This window comes from Heloderma suspectum, chromosome 12, assembly GCF_057233095.1.
Source record: "Heloderma suspectum isolate Gila_16-S chromosome 12, 16-S_ref, whole genome shotgun sequence".
NCBI classification, from domain to species: domain Eukaryota; kingdom Metazoa; phylum Chordata; class Lepidosauria; order Squamata; family Helodermatidae; genus Heloderma; species Heloderma suspectum.
In genome coordinates, this window is record NC_139469.1 from 1525495 (window position 1) to 1546076 (window position 20582).

At 51.6% G+C, this 20582-nt stretch overlaps 1 protein-coding gene across 1 annotated transcript; it reads right to left on the reverse strand.

Moving 5' to 3' along the window:
- Positions 1 to 7264: 7264 nt before the first annotated feature.
- On the reverse strand, positions 7265 to 20114 carry PTX4 (pentraxin 4). Its single transcript, XM_084818047.1, has 3 exons — positions 14382 to 20114; positions 9984 to 10794; positions 7265 to 7905 (listed from the first exon to the last, which is right to left on the reverse strand). The coding sequence occupies exons 1-3, from the start codon at positions 14517 to 14519 to the stop codon at positions 7265 to 7267; spliced, it is 1590 nt and encodes a 529-aa protein (XP_084674173.1). The 5' UTR covers positions 14520 to 20114.
- Positions 20115 to 20582: the final 468 nt, after the last annotated feature.

A 20582-nucleotide genomic window follows, 5' to 3' on the forward strand; every position in this document is an offset into this window, starting at 1 on the left:
TACATTTCTATCCCAACTTTTTCCTCTCTCAAGGAGCCCAAGGCGGCTTACGTGGCCCTCCTCCTCCTCTCGATTTTATCCTCACACCAGCCCTGAGGTGGGTTATGCTGAGAGTCTCTGACTGGCCCAAGGTCGCCCAGGGAGCTTCATGGCCGAGGGGGGACTTGAGCCTGGGTCTCCCCAGTCCGGCACTCTAACCACTACACCAGGCTAGCTCTTGTCATCAGAACGCAAGAAGAGCCCTGGTGCTGGATCAGACCAAGGGTCCATCTAGTCCGGCATTTTGTTCCCACAGTGGCCAGCCAGCTGCCCCAATGGGAAACTCACAAGCAGGACAGGAGTGCCGCAGCGCCCCCCCGCCCACGTTCCCCAGCGACTGGTGTGCACAGGCGGACTGCCTCTGACACTGGAGGCAGCATACAGTCACATGATGTATCGTGGGTGCTTGAAGAACAGCCTCCCCTGCATTCAGGAATTCTGAACCTAGGGATTTCTTTTGAGCCCCAGAACTGAACGGAGTGCTCAGTCCTCCTTCCACCCAAACATCCACGCCTGGTTCCCCGAAGCTTTCTTCGTTTCAGCAGTATAGTTTGGGTGCAGCATTTTGTTGTTGCTATCGAAAACCATCGGGAATCAGAAATCCTTGGTGATGCACAGCAGCTCCCGCAGGGATCTCCCAGCGGATCCGGTCCATCACCTGCTCAGCCCTGCCCTAGCCGGAGCCACCCTCTGCACGGGTCCAGGCTTTTCCCGCTCCACTTTGATCGTGCGGATAACGACGACTGTGGCGCCCAGCCGGTGGCGTGTGGAGGGAGGGCTTCTGCCACGGGCACAGACACCCACTGTCCACAGGTGCACCCCACACAACACCCCGGGAACCCCTGTCTGCCAGTGGTCCTCAAAGCCCAGAGATCCCCTTCCAGGGGCAAAAGGCTGCTCCTCCTCTCCCCGGTGTTCTCCATTGCAGCATTGCCCAGCAGGAGTGGAGAGCAACCGCGCGCTTACCCAGGAGAAAGTTAAGGGGAGCCCTGGGGGCCCCAGTCCCTGCGACTCAAGATGGGCCCACCTGGTGAGCCCTCACCCGCAGAGCCCCACCTTGGGTTCTGTTTCTTGGCCAGGCAAGCTGTGTATGACGGGGAGATGGCCTCCGAAGGGGTAGCGCCGTGGCAATCCCTTGCAACAAAACCAGCAAAGACGCGGGGTGGCCCTACTTCACAGAAGGCAGTCCTCTGTTTGAAGGGCTGTCCAGCTCCAGCTGAACGACAAGGCCCCACAAGAAGGCAGAGCTGCGCTGCGCTGTGCAGGGGCCTTCAGGGGCCCAACCACAGGGCGCATGTGGCCAGGAGACTGAGCGGCCGGCAGTGGAGGCCGGTGGCTCCGAGGTCATCGGGGCAGTGAATCCGCTCCACGTTGCAGTCAGAACCAGGTGCCTCGGAGAGCTCCTTTAGAGTTCTGACTGAAACGCAGAGCGCATTCACCGCCCCCATGACCTCGGAGCCACCAGCCTCCCCTGGCAGCAGGCAGCCGGGTCCCCAGGTCGCAGTCCTCCCCACTCTGGTGGGATGCCTTGCATGTCTGTTTTAATTATCATCCTTACTTCCAGTAATGTTTCCATTATTTCCAAATTCACATCTGTACATATAAATTGGCATGTGCAAATGTTATGCGACCCGCAGACCTCTTCGGTCCTCCTCTCTGGCAACACATAAATGGCCTCCTATGCAATGAGTCTTGCGCCACTTCCAAGTCTAGCCGGTTTATTGTGTCAGACGTCCTTGCATGGAGAGAGCCCCTAGCTCGGGGGCACAGCACGGCCTTGGGACGCAGGTCCCCAGTATCTCCAGTTAATCACGGATTGCTGGTGAGGAGGAAAAGGTCTCCTTCCTCTGTCCAAGAGGGTGGAGAGCCACCAGCTGTTGGAGCAGCGTTAGATGGACACATTGCCTGACCAGGCATACAGCTGCTTTGTTTTGTTTATTTTTTAAAATAATTATAATGATTTCCAGCACATTGTTCCTTCCCACAGCAATCCTGCAAAATAGTTCTGGAGAGCAGCACTTTTTATTTTGTTTTTTAAGACTCTCTTCATTCCACACCTTGATAATTTCTGTTTCTCTTCTGTCTCCCTGAGACACCATGAGTCTGCAGAAGGCGAAGAAGGGAAGCAGAAAAATTAAAGTGAGATCCAGGAAGAGGAGACGGGTGACTTGGCCATCGTCCTGCCAGCTCACGCCCCGTCACTGGACTTTCCATCCTGACCAGGCTTTTCCTCAGGCACAGGGGCTGGTCCAAAGGTGGCTTCTCTTTTCTCCTAGCGCTTGAAAGGCATAGATCAGCCTTCTCAGCAAGAGGCCCTCCACATGTGTGGGACTGCAATGCCCATCATTTCCAGCCAGCGGGGCCAAAACAGTGAAGTCCCACATATCTCGAGAGACCCAGGTTGGGAAGGTGGCAGTAGGTCTGCGAGGCAAGATGGTGGCCAGGGGCTCAGATTTCATTTGTCAAACAAAGCATCCTGGGGCTCGGGCCTTGCTGCCTGACCTCACAAGTCCATCAAAGTCTGAGGTGTTCCAGGCCCTCCTTCTCCTGGGAACTGAAAAAATGTCACCATAGCCATGTGGGTGCTGGCTATTTCATACCCGGCAAGTGTACCAAGTAAAAGTCATGCCTACTTGGAACAGCCCTATCTTCACCTTAAGGGCTGGTGCCTGCGATCCCCAACTCTCATGGATCCTATATGCTAATAGCAAACTCAGTCTCTGAGGCTGAGGAGCAAGGGATGGGCCAAACGGCACAACCCAAGGGACAGACTGGCCCTACCATAGTAGCACAGTTAAGCGCATCAGAAGAACCATACTAGATCAGACCAAAGGCCTCTGTACTCCAGCATTATGTTCACAGTGCGGCCCACCAGATGCCCCAGCGGGAAGCCCACGGGCAGGACAGGAGGGCAACACTTAGAAGCAAGCCTCACTGTGTTGTGTTTTGTGGGATTTGCTCCCACGTGAGTGTGTGTAGGACTGCAGCCACTTGCATCCTGAAGGGTCCCAAAACTTATAGCTGCAAAGTCTGATGACTGTCAAGACGTCCTTGTTCCAAACCAGTTGTTGGTTTGCTTGCTGTAAATAAGGAAAATAGAAGGTCCTAAATCCTATTGGCATACAAATGCCATCGATGGATGGATAGATATAGATACATAGGATGGATTCAAATAAAAACATTTATTTTCAGGAATAAGAGGAGAATATAGTGGATCTCCTCACTATGTATTTCACTTTATCCAATACAGCAAAGTTAATTGGAAGTAGGAAGCAGAATTGGTTCAAGAAATGCAACATGGGCAGAGAACTTGTTAAAAGAGGAAAGAGGGTACAGAGAAAAAACTCTCCCCCAGAAAGAATTAATATATTTCTTCCTGAATTGTCCTTGCAGTGCCTATCATTAAATGATTTTTTTAAATCATCACGAAAACGGCAGGTCTGTTCTTAAATTTACAGCTGATGATTCTGTTTGGTATACAGAAAAAGGAGGCTGGAGTGAAATGCAATAAAGCCAGAGGGCCAGGTGTAGAATCATAGAATAGTAGGGTTGGAAGGGGCCTACAAGGCCATCGAGTCCAACCCCCTGCTCAATGCAGGAATCCAAGTCAGAGCATCCCTGACAGATGGCTGTCCAGCCTCGTCTTAAATGCCTCCAGTGTGGGAGAGCCCACCACCTCCCCAGGTCATTGGTTCCATTGTCATATTGCCCTGACAGTCAGGAAGGTTTTCCTGATGTTCAGCTGGAATCTGGCTTCCTGTCACTTGAGCCCATGAGTCCGTGTCCTGCACTCTGGGATGATCGAGGAGAGATCCTGGCCTTCCTCTCTGGGACAACCTTTCAAGTACTTGAAGAGCACTATCATATCTCCCCTCAGTCTTCTCTTCTCAAGGCTAAACATGCCCAGTTCTTTCAGTCTCTCTTCATAAGGCTTTGTTTCCAGTCCCCTGATCATCTTTGTTGCCCTCCTCTGAACCCTCTCCAGTTTGTCTGCATCCTTCTTAAAGTGCTGTGCCCAGAACTGGACACAGTACTCCAGATGAGGCCTAACCAGTGCTAAGTAGAGGGGGACTAGTACTTCCCGAGATTTGGAAGCTATGCTTCTATGAATGCAGCCCAAAAGAGCATTTGCCTTTTTTGCAGCCACATCCCATGGTTGGCTCATATTCAGCTTGTGATCGACAACAATTCCAAGATCCTTCTTGCTTGTAGTGTTGTTGAGCCACGTATCCCCCATCTTGTAACTGTGCATTTGGTTTCTTTTTCCTAGGAGCAGAACTTGGCATTTATCCCTATTCAATGTCATTCTGTTGTTTTCTGCCCAGCGCTCCAGTCTGTCCAGATCACTTTGAATTTTGTTTCTGTCTTCCAGGGTATTAGCTATCCCGCCCAATTTTGTGTCATCTGCAAATTTGATCATCATTCCCTGCACCTCCTCCTCCAAGTCATTCATAAAAATGTGGAAGAGCACTGGGCCCAGGACTGAGCCCTGCGGTACCCCACTCGTTACCTCTCCCCAGTTTGAGAAGATCCCATTCATAAGCACTCTTTGAGTCCGATTCTGTAGCCAACTGTGGATCCACCAGATCGTTGTTTCATCTAGCCCACTTTGAGCTAGTTTGCTCATCAGGAGATCATGGGGCACTTTGACGAAAGCTTTGCTGAAGTTGAGGTATATTATGTCCACAGCATTCCCACAGTCCACAAGGGGGGTTACCTGATCAAAAAAATGAGATCAGATTCATCTTGCAGGACTCGTTCTTGACAAATCCACGTCGGCTTCGAGTAATCACTGCATTGTTTTCAAGGTGCTTCCAGTTGGATTGCTTTCTCATCTGCTCCAGAATTTTCCCAGGGACTGATGTCAGACTGACTGGTCTGTAGTTCCCAGGTTCCTCCTTTTTACCCTTTTTGAAGATAGGGACCACATTAGCCCTCTTCCAGTCATCTGGCACTTCCCCCGCCCTCCATGATTTCTAAAAGAGAATAGACAGTGGTTCTGAGAGTTCTTCTGCCAGTACCTTTATTACCCTAGGATGCAGTGCATCTGGCCCTGGAGATTTGAACTCATTGAAAGTATTTAGGTGTTCCTTGACCATATGCCTATCGATCTCAAGCTGCAATCCTGCCCCTTCAGCCTGTACTTCACCTTTGCCGGGGGGGGGGGGTGTCATTGACCCTCCTTTGGGAGAAGACTGAGCCAAAGTAGGAATTGAGCACCTCTGCCTTTTCTTTGTCTTCTGTTATCATTTTGCCATCCTTATTTAATAGCTGAACCACCATTTCTTTCCTCTGCCTTTTACTATGCACGTAGCTGAAGAAAGCCTTTTTGTTGCTTTTAGCATCCCTCGCTAGCCTCAGCTCGTTCTCAGCTTTAGCCTTCCTGACGCCATCCCTGCAATTCTGTGCTATCTGCCTGTACGCTTCCTTTGTTGCTTGGCCTTCCTTCCACTTTCTGTATGTGTCCTTTTTTGTTTTCAGGTCATCTCTAAGCTTTTTGCGAAGCCACATTGGCTTCTCCTGTTGTCTTCCACCTTTTCTTCTTGTTGGAATTGTTTGTAATTGTGCCTTGAGAATTTCCTTTTTTAAAAGCTCCCACTCATCTGGGACTCCTTTTCTCATTAGAGTTGCTTGCCATGGGACCTTATTGATCATTGTTCTGAGTTTATTAAAATCAGCTTTCCTAAAATTCAGGGTACGCGATTAGCAGGGACAATGACATAATCTGCCACCCCCCATCAGAGTTCCATGCTCCCCCTGAGCCCAGCTGCAATCCTCAAAGGGTGCTTCCAGATGGGAATTGTCCCTGTCGTAATGCAAACTATTTGGGGGGCAGGTTGGGGCTCCTTCACACTGAGCTTTTATCCTGCAATTGAGATTGCTCCAAAGTTTGCAGTCTCTTTACACGAAGCGGTGACCCTCCAGGGCATCTCCTGCACTAAATGCCCTTTGTTCTGTTTTTAAATAGATCGCAGATAATGAGCGATCAAATTACCCCCCCCTTGCATTCTGCTTCAGTTTCCTCTGTGAAAAGAGTAAAAGCGGCAAGAAGAGGAGTGAGATCAGTGAAAGATAATGGAAGACTCAGATATGGGGAGAAGGAGGAGGAAGGGGAGGGGGGAAAGGAAGCAGAAAGCCCTGTTTTAAAAGCAGGATTTTAGGTTGGTGTAGAGATGCCCCTTGAATGGGCCATTAAGACCCATCCATTTTACCAAAGACTGCTTTGTTTTGTTTCATCTCCTGGTGGAGATGAAAACTCCTAGAACTAGTTTGTTTTTATGGATCAAGGCAGCTGCCTGCCTTTTTGCACTTGGGGGGGGGGGCGCTATGGCAACTGTCTTGATGAGCACCTGCACTTAAAATCAACCACTGCCCCCAGAAGGGAAACCCTGGGTGTAGCTTGAGTCAGCCATTTGGGAGAGACTCAGGCTACACTGTAATGCTGATACTCAGCTAGGATTGGAACCCAAAATATTTGGGGGCCAATGGCAGAAAATCCACACAGCAGCCCTCCCTCCCTTGATGAAGATGGCGTTCCAACGACCAGGGACACCTCCTGCGCAAGCCCCCATGGCAACGAGCAGAAGCTGCTCATGAGCCCGGTTGGGCTCCCTGTACCCCCACTGTTCTCGCTTTCTGCAGCGGGGTGTTTGGGCGGGTGCATGCCATCGCCGTTTGGGCAGGAGACACTGGTTTGGCGACTGCACAAATGTGTCAGCAGCGCTCGCCCCAAACCAGAGAGAGCTGCTCAACCTTCCATTGCAAGGCATCCATTTGGTTGTGTGAAGGTCTGCCTTCAGAGAAGGACTGAGCTGAGCAAAGAGACCAAGGAGAGGACACTGAAGGTAAAAGACAGCACGTGTGGAAGAGCTGCACAAGAGTCGGGCAGGAAAAAGTCTCCAAAGTGAACATTATGGTCTTAACTGTATTTTTACTGGGTGGGGTTCAACGGGCCATTCAGGTCTCATCTGCCCTGCTGTTTGCTGACTGATTTTGTGACGAAGTCCGGACGGAGCCCACGGTCTGCTTGACGCGTATTGTTTCGAACCCGGCTCCTGAAGGTGCAGCTGGGAGTGGCATTTGTGGAGGTCAGCTGCCTGTGAGGCAGCCGCAGCATCCTCCAGCAGGGTCCTTTTGCCACATTATTTTCCAGGATAAAAGCCCCAAGAGCATACCTTGGCTGTTGGGATTGCAGGCTGCCTGGTGCATCTTTCAGTGGGGGGAATTACAGACAGTATTCCAGGCAGGAGCAGTTCACCTTCCGCACAGACCCGTGGAGAGCAGAGACGTCTGCCAGAGTGAGGAGGGGGCTGCGGGGCAGGCCTCTTCCAACAGCGATGCCAGAAACCTCCCCGGGGGACAATGCACGCTCCCACATCGCAAAGCCGGCCAGGGAGCCCACGAAAGACTCGGAGGGTTCGAACCCCCCGCCAGGCGTGTCTTGTTCCTGGCCCAGGATGAGAGACCCTCCAGGGGGGATCTCGTAGCCCTTCTGGAACCTGGAGCCCACGGCGGCCAGCCGCCTGTCCACATAGAACCAGTAACGCCCCTGGATGGAGGTCCAGATGACACAGAGGTGGTGCCACTTGCCATCCAGGACCCGTCCCACCGGCAGCTCCCGGAAAGCAGGGTCACCAATGACAAAGTGGACGGCGCTCCGAGGAGCGGCATCCATGCCATGCAGCACCAGCTTGTTGTCGTTGTCCTCAGTGGCATAAGACAGGATGGTGCCCAGATAGCTGGCGCTGGTGGTCACCCAGCTGCAGACAGTCAGTTCAAGCAGGCCGGTGCGGAGACCTGGTGTGAAGGCCGCGAAGTTCTCTGTGGAAGCATTTGGGAAAACCAGCATGGAGTCCACGTTGCAGACTGGGGGAGGAGGGAGAGAAAGAGAGGGAGGCAATGATCCAAACATGGTTAGGAGGCGCGCAATGTGGGGCTCATTTGTGCCACAGGGAGCAGAGGATGTCACTGAACTATGTCTCTGCATGGATTCTCATCCTGCCCACCCGGCGTGGACTACACCTGTGCTCAGCTGACTGACAATCTTTTTCTGACTAAGGTCAGATACACTTATGCATTCATATTTCAAAATACATAAAACGTAGCAAAATGCGGCCTAGCTGTCATGCAGTGCGTTCCTGAACCTATCGATCCACGGCTTTGCCCCGCTGGACTAAAAACAGTGTGGCGCCCCTGTTGAAGTAGACAATACTGAGTTCAGTGGGCCACCGGTCGGACTCAGCATAAGGCAGCTTCCGATGCTCCTGCTTGAATCAGCCCTTTTTTCAGAACCACAAGGACTGGAATCTGACTTCGGCTTCAGGGGAAGGACCGTCCCTCCGTAACAGAGCACACGCCTTGCAGGCAGAAGGCTCAGGCCCAGGCATCTCTCCTTCGAAGGGATCTCGGCACTGGGGCTGGGACGCTTCCGCCTGAGAAGCTGGACTGCTGGTGGCACGAGAGCAGCCAGCGCTAAGCTGGGCGGACCAGTGCTCTGACGCAGGATTAGCAGTGCCTTTGTGGGAAGCTCAGTGGCAGTGAGCCAAGCTATCCGGGGACGATGGGTACAACACATCCCGTGGGCATCAGGCCGGGGAAGACTGCCTTGAACCCTTGTTGCAGGGATGCCAATAGCTCAGCCTTCCCCAATCAGAGCTGTAGTCTGATATGTTGGACTGCAACACCCACAACCCTGTGTCCAACACATTGGGAGGCCGCCAGGATGTGCAAGGCTGAACTGGATACTACGAGACTTTTGAACACCTGAAAGCGCTTTGCGGGTGTGAAGTGTTACGATTAAAAGCTCGGGGACGAAGGCTGGGAAAGACCCATCTCTGCCTGCGACCCTGGAGCCCCCCTGCCGTGCAAGGACGTCACCCCAAGCCAGCGGGACCCAGCGCCTGCCTCGGGGTGAGGCGGCAGGAGAGGCTTCTCTCGATTTCTGCATTGCCCGTCGCTGTGTTCTGGAGGATCAAGAGTTACAAAAGGAAGGGAACGAACGATGGGTTCTGGCCCAAAAGGGGCCACCAGAAGGGAGTGCTGTTTTCCAGAACAAGCTGCCTTCTCCGTGCTCAGGCTGTTGGTCCATTTAGCCCAGTATGGTCAACCCTGGCTGGCAGCAATGACTCCCTGGGAGGAAAGCCTTCTTTCCCAGCGCCAGCTGGCCACCCGGCCCTTTGCGCGGGAGAGGCCAGGAGGGGGGCGCTGCCTCCCACACGCTCAGCAGGGCTCTGGCACCCAGCTCTGCAGGAGGGAGACGCGGCGGGGCGTTCTCAAGACCCAGCCTGGCCAGGGACTTCCACGCCCCATGCACACAACCAGCCGGCGCTGGCATTACACTGGCGTGGGTCGGAGGAGGCAGGCGGCTCCGATTTTGGTGGTGCCGTGAATCCACTCCGGGTTTCGGTCAGAACCAGCCAGAACTCTAAAGGAGCTCTTCAAAGTGCTGAAGCCCCGCCCCCAAATAAGTTCAGTACCGTGGAGAGCTCCTTAGAGTTCTGGCTGGTTCTGACCGAAACCCGGAGTGGATTCACGGCATAGCCCCACCAAAATCGGAGCCGCCCGCCCCCAGGGGAGCTTGTACTAACTCCTGTGCCATGTGTGAGCACCTGAGTTCCTGGTAGTGTCAGTCTTGCAGGATCAGGGCCGGCCCAAGACATCTGGCTGCCTGAGGCAAGGACTCCGACAGGCCCCCCGCACCCCATGTACCAAACCCAACTAGGCTGGTGGTGACACTTTCCTCAGCACTGGTGATGGGGCACCATCCCCCATCGCACCGGAAGGCAGCAGGGCCCTTTAGGGGCCGCGCGTCACACCTGTCCCCGAACTCCCTGCTGTCGCCCCCCCAGCATCCGCTGCCTGTGGCAACCGCCTCTCTTTGCCTGACGGTCGGGCCAGCCCTGTGCAGGATGCAGACGGGCCCAGCAGCAGCACACGGTACGTACTTGTTCCGGGCCGACGAGGCACTTCTGGCCACGCCTGCTCTTCAGAGGCCTGGCCTGTGACTGGACCGGGCTGCCTGAGCGCCTGCGGCTCTGGCGGAGGGGGTGGCCCTGGTTCCGTCTCCGGCGGGGGAAGCATCTGAGCCGGCGGGGTTCCGCTCTGCGCCCCTCTGCTCTGGGACTGGGCCACGAGGCGGCTGCTCTCCTGCTGCAGCCTCTTCTTTTGCTGGCGCTTGGCCTGAAGCTTCTTCAGGGTCGGACTCTGCCCGCCGGCCACCGCCGGCTCCTTCCCCGGGGGAGCCTGGCTCGGGAGGTGAGCCATAGCCAGGTGGCCAGGCAGAAGGACCTCGCTGGGGCCAGGATGCTTCAGCTGCTGCTCCAGGTCGGCCAGCTGGCTTCCCTGGCTCTTCAGGGCATCCCGGAGGCCTTCCAGGGCCTTCTGCAGGCTCGCCTGGCCGGCCCGCACGCTCCGGCTCTCCTCTTCATGGCGTGCAAGGCCTTGGGTCACATTAGACAGGAGTGCTCCCTGCTGCTGCATGTCCGCTGTGCGCTCCCGGTCTCCTGCGCGCAAGGAGCTCTCCAGGGCCAGGATCCTCGCGTGGTGCTTCTTGGTCTTGTTCCGCAGCTTCGCCATCCAGGCCTTCAGGCGGCTGAGCTCCTCCTGCATGGCTGCGCGGGTCTCGCTGGCCGCAGATTCCAGGGCCTCGTGCTTGCTCTGCAGGTGGCCAAACTTGGCGTCAATGTTGTAGGAGACGTTGTAATTCCCGGCGATCTCCTGGAGGCGCAAGAGGGTGACCCCCTGGAACCGGCGGAACTGGGGACGGACGGAAAAGCAGAATCCTGTTAGGCATTCAAAGAGGGCTTGAAATAGACTGCGAGAACGTGGCCGCAGTTGCACGTGACATGATGCCATGAATCACTCACCGCTTGTAGTGTTGTGATGCAACCTGGATATTTTGGACTGCAAATCCCAGTATCCCTGATCATTGGCCATGCTGGCTGGGGCTGATGGGTGTTGAAGCCACCAATTGGTAATGATGGCCACCAATTTGGATGGCCTTAAAAGGGGATTGGACAAATTCACGGAGGAGAAGCCTATCGATGGCTCCTGCTCCTGGTGGCTATGTGCTACCTCCAGGGTTGGTAAGCTGGGGAACATGGGTAGGAGGGTGCTGTTGCACTTATGTACTACTTGTGGGTTTCCCATTGGGGCAGCTCTTTGGCCGCTGCGTGAACAGAATGCTGGACTAGATGGAGCCTTGGTCTGACCCAGCAGGGCTCTTCTGATGCTCATATGAAGCCCAAAACATGGGAAGGGCACTCAGTTGGGGAAGGCTGAAAGAGAGGATGTGGAAGAGAAATCAAACAGAGACCATAGCCCAAGTACGGAGTCCGTCTGTCTGCCTGTCTGTCTACCTGTCACTTTTCCTCTCTCTTTCACTATCCCACCTCTTGCTTCTCAAAAGGGCCCCCAGGGTGACCTACACCATAAAATCATATAATACAAGACTAAAACCAGAGCCATCGGCCATGCTGCCTGGGAATGATGGGAGCTGTAGTCTAACACATTTGCAGGGCACAAGGTTGGAGGAAGGTGGGTTAATGTGCTGAACTTAGCCCTGGGAGAACCTGGGATTCAAATCCCTGCTTTGCCACAAAGTTTACTGGGTCCCTCTCTCTCAACTTGGCCTATCTCACAAGGTTGTTGTGAGGATAAAGGTGGAGGACATGCATGCTGCCCTCAGCTCCTTCGAGGGGGTTGGAGGGAATTCAAATGCGACTGACAGATCATTCTTGACAATGGGGTGTGAGCCCCCATTCAGATCAAATTATTTCTGTGCATGTGGATCTGCTCCTTCCTCTGGAATGAAGGGGGCAGCAACAGCACCGGATGGCCTGCTCTTGGGAATGCACACAGACCTTTGGACCAGGATGCTATTTTCCCACCACCAGCCTCCTTGGGGCTGATGAGTAAACCCAACTATAAGTAGGAAGTGGTATCTTTACAATAAGGAGTGTAGTTGATTTATACTCTCAACTGGCAAACTTTCATCAGTACAGTTATGACTTACGAATGTGCTTATTTGGCTCTTTCTGACAGTAAATGTTTTAATAATTATTTCTCAGTTTAGGGGTTGTACTGCAGAAAGCTGCTATCGTAAAGAGCTGAGACTGTTTGTAGTAACCTATATTAATTATCTGAAGTATTTTGATCTCGCTTCTCAGCCAAACGCCACCCAGAGCGGGTTACGTATAATCGTAAAACAAGACCATCCCTGCTAACAGCCTTATAATCTAAAACAGACACAACACCCAAGGAAGAAGGAATGGCAAGGGTCTTTCAGCCAGGCTGGTGGAATGGCCTTGTCCCCCCACCCCCATCTCCCTCGGTAGAGCTCAGTCCGTTAGGGCAATAGCTCAGGCTAAGATGATTCCCTGCCAATTATCTTAACTTAAAATACATATTAAAATATTTCAGTATGTACTGTGAGGTTAGTTCCTGCTGGCAGAAGAAGATAATGGCTACTCCTGGCTAAAATGGCTTCTGGCAGGCCTGACAAGGGTTGAATATCCCAGATACTCCCACTAACGTTCAAAGACAAACATGACCCAATGCTCCAGTGAGACACGCTGAGCGCACTGCGGCAGCAGCCAGACGGCTGCCCGTGGCTCCACCATGTTGGGCGAGCATGACAGACATGGCGATTGCAAAGAGATGCGTTGCTCTGTTGAAGGAGAACATCTCCATATCATCCCAGCAGCACCAGTGAACTTGTCGCAATTGTTGCTGGCCCCATCTGAAGACAGGATGACCACAGCAAGCACCCCAGATGGCCTCTTCTTTCGGAACTTCTGCAAGCTGGGACTCTTTCCCGAGCTGTTCCTGCTAGAGAATATGACTCTTTCTCAAAAGATCCCACTGCTTTATTTACCCTCGCCTGTTATAGCTGGTTGCCAGGCAGACAACTCCAGCCTCTCCGTGCCCACGGCCTCTCCATCCGTGTGGCCAGCCTTGCTCCAGAGGTGCCCGGTGCTAGCCAGGACGTTCCCCATTTCCCCGCTGTTGGTGGCTTAATAACAGATCCACCAGCAGAGAAGCATGCAAGCACTCTTCCTGGGGTGCTTCCAGATGAGGCTGTTATGCCCCCCCCACGGAATTTTATGGGGGTCCAGACGCCATCTTCCGTGTGTCGCCCTCCCATGTCTTCCCACTGCTTCTTCTGTCTTTGTTCTTACTGCAGAAAATCCGTTAAGGAAAAAAGACGGAATTGCTGCACAAGGCCTTTCGACTGGTAGCGCTGGGAGCCCTCCGTCCCAAAGCACCCTGGGACTCAATCATGTTCGTGTCCCTGTTAATTTGAAGGGCTTTTCCCTGTCTAAACATGCCTAGGGGTTTGCCCTTAATCATTCATTTCTCAGATGACACAAAATGACAGCTGGACAAAGATGGGTATTTAAGGCAAGATACATAGTTTTTATTTTCCTTTTTTGTTTTACATCTTTGTTATATGAACTGCCTTGAAATACCTACTGTAAATGCATTAAACCAACAAATTATCTAGAAATGCAAAAACAAAAAGTGTACAATCTGCTCTCTTAAGCTATTAATAGAGAAAATGGTTTCAGCAAAAAAACAGTCTTGGGCGCCTCAAAGACTAACAAATGTATTCTTTCATAAGCTTTCATGGAAACTGCTCACTTCATCAGATATGTTGTTTTTGCTGTCACAAACTAACACAGCTACCTTCTAAATATCGTTTCAGAACACTAGCCCCCCCAGATAATACTCTACAAACATGAAGACAGAGAAAGGCCATCCCAAAGAAGTCTGGTAATGCCTTTTATTATATCAATATCTATTGACTGGGAACAGTGCCAGGAGCAGAGGTAAAATCAAATCGAATGTAACACAGTATAAGACACAAAATGTGACCTTTTCATTTTCAGCATTTGATGTGGAACTCAGATTCTGGTGGCCCATGGTCCATTCTCTGCAACTTGCCTAGACAAAACCCCATGTTTAACTTAAAATGTTTAATTGCTAGCTTGGGAAGGCTCTTACCCTGAAAGGCAGCCCAGAAATATTTTAAATAAATACATAATACATAAAATGGTTTTTATTTTATTTTTTAATTTTTAATTCCCAGATTCATATTTTAGCTTTGTGACATTTTTCAAATTGGGCTAAAGGGTTGCTTCGGCTCTAGCTAGATTGTCATGTGTTAACCAGCTCTCATCCAGCGTCCAGAAAAAGAGCCCTCTCCATAGATCTACCCTAGACAAAGCGACACTCTTAACCAAAAGATCCATAGTGAGGGAGAGCTGCCCGCTGTGGGCCCCACCCGCCGGGCTTTCCTTCTGGGCTGCCCTCGGGGCAATAGCAAGGGCAGCAGAGCTCACCTGCTCCTCCAGTCGTCTGAACCTTTCAAAGAACGGCTTCCTTTGCTCCCCCGCCCCAGGCTGCTGGAGCAGGATGCCCTGGAGACAGACCGTGGCAAGAATCGAGAAGATGGTCAACAGTCGTTGGGTCCCCACCATCCTGATTGCTGCACAAACCTCTCAGGTCACGCTCTGGGACTGTGAATTAGGAAGATTTGGTCCAGGGTCTGGATCCGAGGCTCCCCTCTTGCTCTCTGGCCTTTGTGAGGGAGGGAGGGACGGAGGGACCGCGGTGGCAGCAGCCGTGGCTGTGATTCCCCCCTTTGCTCCTAAACACTCAAGTTCCTCCCAGCTAGCTAAAAAGAGACCCTGGTTTGTTCTCAGAATAGATGAGATCCACAGACTTCTCTGGCATTCCCAAGAAGCCAAGTTTAGTTCACAAGCTGTCGCCAGCCACGTAACAGGGAGGCTGGGGGAAGGGAGCGCTGAGCTGGGCTTTGGGACTTTCTCCAGCACACCCCGACTGTATTTATTTATTTATCGGAATCATTTGTATCCCGCCCTATATCATTAAGATCTCAGGGCACCATACAGATAAAATCAATTTAAGCAGTATAAAACAACAAATAATGTAAACACCTACAAATATATTAAACCATTAAACAAGCTAATACCAATTAAAATCTAAAACAATAAAACAGTTAAAACAGTGTACTACTTTAGGGAATGCATTTAGCCCTCAGAGGCGTTGGTAAAAAGCCATGTTTTTACTTGACACCGAAATGAGACCAATGTCTGTGTCAATCAGGCCTCCAAGGGGAGGGCATTCCACAACCAGGGTGCCACAACAGATAAGGCCCTCTCCCACATCCCACCACAGTGTATGTTTTGCATTGGTGGGATGCAGACGAGGGCCCCTCGAATAGATCTCAGTCCCCAGGCAGGCATATATAGGGAGAGGCACTCCCTCAAATATAGAGGTCCCAAGCCCTTAGGGCTTTAAATGTCATCACCAAAACCTTGAATTCCGACCAGAAACATATTGGCAGCCAGTGCAATTCCTTTAAAATTGGTGTTATATGATTTTTATGAGATGTTCCAGTCAGCAGTCTACCTGCTGCATTTTGCACTAGCTGCAAATTCTGAGTCGTCTTCAAGGGCAGCCCCAGGTAAAGTGCATTGCAATAGTCTAATCGGGAAGTTTCCAGTGCATGTACTACTGGGCTCAGTCCTGGGCCCAGTGCTCTTCAACATTTTGATGAATGACTTGGAGGAGGAGGTGCAGGGAATGCTGATCAAATCTGCAGATGACACAAAATTGGGCGGGATAGCTAATACTTTGGAAGACAGAAACAAAATTCAAAGTGATCAGGATAGACTGGAGCGCTGGGCAGAAAACAACAGAATGAGATTTAATAGGGATAAATGCCAAGTTCTGCACCTAGGAAAAAGAAACCAAATGCACAGTTACAAGATGGGGGATATGTGGCTCAACCACACTACCAGCAAGAAGGATCTTAGAATTGTTGTCGATCACAAGCTGAATATGAGCCAACAATGTGATGTGGCTGCAAAAAAGGCAAATGCCCTTTTGGGCTGCATTAATAGAAGCATAGCTTCCAAATCCTGGGAAGTACTAGTTCCCCTCTACTCAGAACTGCTTAGGCCTCATCTGGAGTACTGTGTCCAGTTCTGGGCACCACACTTTAAGAAGGCTGCAGACAAGCTGGAGAGGGTTCAGAGGAGGGCAACAAAGATGATCAGGGGCTGGAAACAAAGCCCTATGAGGAGAGACTGAAAGAACTGGGCATGTTTAGCCTTTAATGAGCTTCCATCGTGCATTAAAAACGTGGTTGTTCAGGCAGGCATTTGGGGTGGGTTAGGGTATTTTAGAAAATGTTTTTATTGTAAAATTTTATTGTTTTAAACTGTTTTATTGTATGTTGTACATCGCGCAGAGTGGCTCGGTGACCAGCCAGATGGGCGATTAATAAATTTAATAATAAATAAATAAAATAAATTGAGACGAGAACACTGAGGGGAGATAGGATAGCGCTCTTCAAGTACTTGAAAGGTTGTCACAGAGAAGAAGGCCAGGATCTCTTCTTGATCATCCCAGAGTGCAGGACACGGAATCATGGGCTCAAGTGACAGGAAGCCAGATTCCGGCTGAGGATCAGGAAAAACTTCCAGAGTGTCAGAGCAATACGACAATGGAACATATTACCTGGGGAGGCGGTGGGCTCTCCCACACTGGAGGCCTTCAAGACGAGGCTGGACAGCCACCTGTCAGGGATGCTCTGACTTGGATTCCTGCACTGAGCAGGGGGCTGGACTCGATGGCCTCGTAGGCCCCTTCCAGCCCTACTGTTCTGTGATTCTAGGATTCTACTGTGGCTAGGCTATCCCTGTCCAGGAAAGGCTGTCGCTGGTGGATCAGCTGAAGCTGGCCCCAAGTACTCCGGGCCACAGAGTCCGCCTGGGGCTCCGATGACAGGGATGGTTGTACGAGTACTCCCAAGCCATGCACCTGCTCCTTCAGGGGGAGCGCAGCCCCGTCCAGGACAGGTTGCTTACCCAATTCCCGGACTCAGGAACCACCAATCCAGAGAGCTTCCGCCTTGTCAGGATTTAGCTTCAGTATACTGGCCCTCATCCAGCCCATTACAGCCTCCAGGCACTGGTCCAGCACATTCACCGCCTCCGAGGACAAGGAGAAATAGAGCTGAGTATCATCAGCGTACTGGTGACACCCCACCCCAAACCCCTAACGACCTCACCCAACGCCTTCATATAGATGTTGAACAGCATGGCAAATAGAATAGAGCCCTGTGGCACCCCACAGCTTAATAGCCATGAGGTAGAACAGGAATCCCCCACTACCACTCTCTGGAATTGGCCCTGCAGGTAGGAGTGGAACCGCTGTAGCGAAGTGCCCCCAACTCCCATCCTGCACTGCCGATCCAGTAAGACACCATGATCAATGGTGTCAAAAAGCCGCTGAGAGGACCAGGAAGATCAACAGGGCAGCACTCCCCGTCTTTCACCCCGAGTAGGTCGTCAGTCAGAGCAACCAAGGCTGCTTCAGTGCCGTACCCTGGCCTGAAACCAGACTGAAATGGGTCCAAATAATCAGTTTCCTCCAAGAACGTCTGAAGCTACCCAGCCACCACACGCTCAAGCACCTTGCCCCAGAAGGGAATATTAGCAATGGGGCAACAGTTCTCACACACCTCTGGGTCCAGGGAGGTCCTCTTCAGGAGAGGGCGCACTACAGCCCCTTTCAAGGCGGCAGGCGCAGCCCCCTGACCGAGCGAAGCACTCACCACCCCCGGGACCACCAACCAATCCACCCCTGCTAGATCGTTTCAGCCAAGATGGGCAAGGGTCACGCTTCCATGTGGTGGGCCGGACTGATTCAAGCGTCTTGTTCACATCATCAGGCTGCAACAACTGAAACTGATGCCAGGAGACACAACCAGACAGAACACTGGGCACCTCTCCAGACTCTGCGATAATTGTGACGTCAAGTTCTGAGCGAATGCATGTGACTTTCTCCTCAAAGTGCCTAGCAAATTTATTACAGCAAAGGGTTCCAACCCCAATATCTCCGAACCCGAGCAAAATCCCAACAGGCTCTTCACCACTCGGTACAATTCTGCTGGGCAATATTTCGAGGATAAGATAATAGATGTGTAATAAGATTTTTTTGCCATCCTCACTGCCCCATAATAGGCACAACAAAGAGTCTTTGCTAATCGCCGGTCGTCCTCGCTCCGAGACCTGTGCCACTTGCGCTCTAGCCGTCGTCCGGCCTGTTCCATTGCCCATAGATCTTCTGTAAACCAAGGCGAATTATGGGCTCCACAGCACCGGAGAGGGCACTTGGGAGCGATTGTATTGATGGCCCTTCCCATCTCACCATTCCATCGTGAGACCAAGGCCTTGACCGAATTGCCAGCCCTATCAGCCACAAAATCCCCCAGAGCATTCAGGAATCCATCGGATTCCATTAGTCTCCAGGTGCAGACCATCTTAATCGGACCTGGCTTCTCTGCTCACCTGGCTGGCCTGGAAGCCCCCCTTGCCTCTTCAGCTCAAGAGTAGCAAAACTGGACAGCTGGCATTTTTGCACGGACTGTCAAAAAGTGGAACCTGTCATTAGCTGAGACCTGGGTCAACACTCTGCGCTTATCCAGAAGCAGTAAAAGAAGAACAGGTATGTCAAAGCCACAGAAATGATCAGAAAGGTCTCATTGCCAGAAGCTCTCCACTTGACCACGACCTCTTACTTCGGTCCAAGGAGATCAGTGCTTAACCAGATAGCAGTTTTTACAGACTACATGTCATATAACTTGTCCGGACTAGCTAGAGCAGTATTTTTTTTTAGTGGGGGGTGATAAAAATTAGGCTATGCAAAGGGTACTTCTGTTGGACAGATTGTCAAGAATAGGTTTCTTGTCAAAATCTTTTCCCTGCACCACCATCTCTTTTTCCTAGCTTAAGGGTAGCAAAATTGGAGCAGCTGAGGTTTTGGAAAACTATCTGAACTTGCTCCTTAACAGGACCTGCTATGTGGGTCACCATTTTATTTTTCATGGAGTAAAAGTCAGTCAGACTGACCACAAATGGCCACTTGTCAATATATTTCATCTGAATAGCCTCCCTCTGCTTCCCTGGCCCAAAGGTAGCAAACACACATAGGTGGTATTTTTGGACAGGTTGACAGCTGAAATTGCTTCCTTTCAGGAGCCCTATCTCAACCGTTTACCTTTATTTATGCATTCTTCTACGCCACTCAATATAATAAAATCTTGGAGGGAGCAATCCTATGGCCCCGAGACAGCGCTCTGAACTTGGATGGGGAGTTGGAGATCTACCCCCCACCCTGAACCCTCATAGCCAGTGTGGAAAGAACTGAGCCAGCTGGTCTCCAATGTCAGGAGATCGACCTTGGAGGGGGAGGAAAGGGGGCGTTCTGGTAGGTGTGGTGGGGAGGAGCCCAGAGAAGCCAGGATTCGAGTTCTCCCTTCCCTCCTGCTCCGAAGCGCCATGGCTAGATGGGCCCACCTAGCAAAAAACACAATGATTGGTGGAGAGGGAGGCAAAGATGGCCTCCGCTGCTCCCCCCCCCCGCCAGCTTCAGCCTGGCGGGGCGCAGGAATCTCAGGAGCCTTTGAGTCTGGAGGCTCCCGTCTCGCGAGGGCGCAACCCACAGGGCTGCATTCTAAGGAGTTCACACCAAAATGCACATATAATGGATCACGGCCTCGCTGTGGCGAAGGGGCTCGCGTAACTCAGCGAAGCCATAAGCTGTGCCCTGCAGGGCCACCCAAGGCGGACAGGTCATGGCAGAGAGTTCTGACAAAGTGTGGTCCACTGGAGAAGGAAATGGCAACCCACTCCAGGATTCTTGCCAAGAAAACCCCATGGAACGTGTCACAAGGCTAAAAGAGATGACGCCGGAAGATGAGCCCCTCAGGTCGGAAGGTGTCCAATATGCTACTGGGGAAGAGCAGAGGGAATTTCCAAGTAGCGCCAGAAAGAGTGAAGCGGCTGGGCCAAACCCGAAAGGACACTCAGCTGTGGATGTGTCTGGCGGTGAAAAGAAAATCCGATGCTGTCAAGAACAATATTGTTTAGGAACCTGGAATGTCAGATCAATGAATCAGGGTAAGCTGGAGGTGGTCAAACATGAGATGGCAAGATTGAACATCGACATCTTGGGAATCAGCGAACTAAAATGGACAGGCATGGGTGAATTTAATTCAGGTGAACATCATATCTACTATTGTGGGCAAGAATCCCTTAGAAGAAATGGAGTAGCACTCATAGTCAACAAAAGGGTGGGAAAAGCAGTACTGGGGTACAATCTTAAAAATGATAGAATGATCTCAGTACGAATCCAAGGCAAACCATTCAACATCACAGTAATTCAAGTCTATGCCCCAACCACTGAGGCCGAAGAAGCTGAGGTTGATCGGTTCTATGAAGACCTACAACACCTTCTAGAACTAACACCAAAAAAAGATGTCCTCTTCATCATAGGGGATTGGAATGCTAAAGTAGGAAGTCAAGAAATCAGCGGGATAACAGGCAGGCATGGCCTTGGTGTACAAAATGAAGCAGGACAAAAGCTAATAGAGTTTTGCCAAGAGAACATGCTGATCATAGCAAACACTCTTTTCCAACAGCACAAGAGGCGACTCTACACATGGACGT

What these genes read in the sequence shown, in the direction of transcription:
- PTX4 (XM_084818047.1), bottom strand. Translation starts at nt 14,519, where the DNA reads ATGGTGGGGACCCAACGACTGTTGACCATCTTCTCGATTCTTGCCACG. An exon ending in TCAGACGACTGGAGGAGCAG is followed by an intron (nt 10,795 to 14,381) that starts GTGAGCTCTGCT and finishes GTCCGTCCCCAG; the next exon opens with TTCCGCCGGTTCCAGGGGGT. An exon ending in GCCTCGTCGGCCCGGAACAA is followed by an intron (nt 7,906 to 9,983) that starts GTACGTACCGTG and finishes CTCCTCCCCCAG; the next exon opens with TCTGCAACGTGGACTCCATG.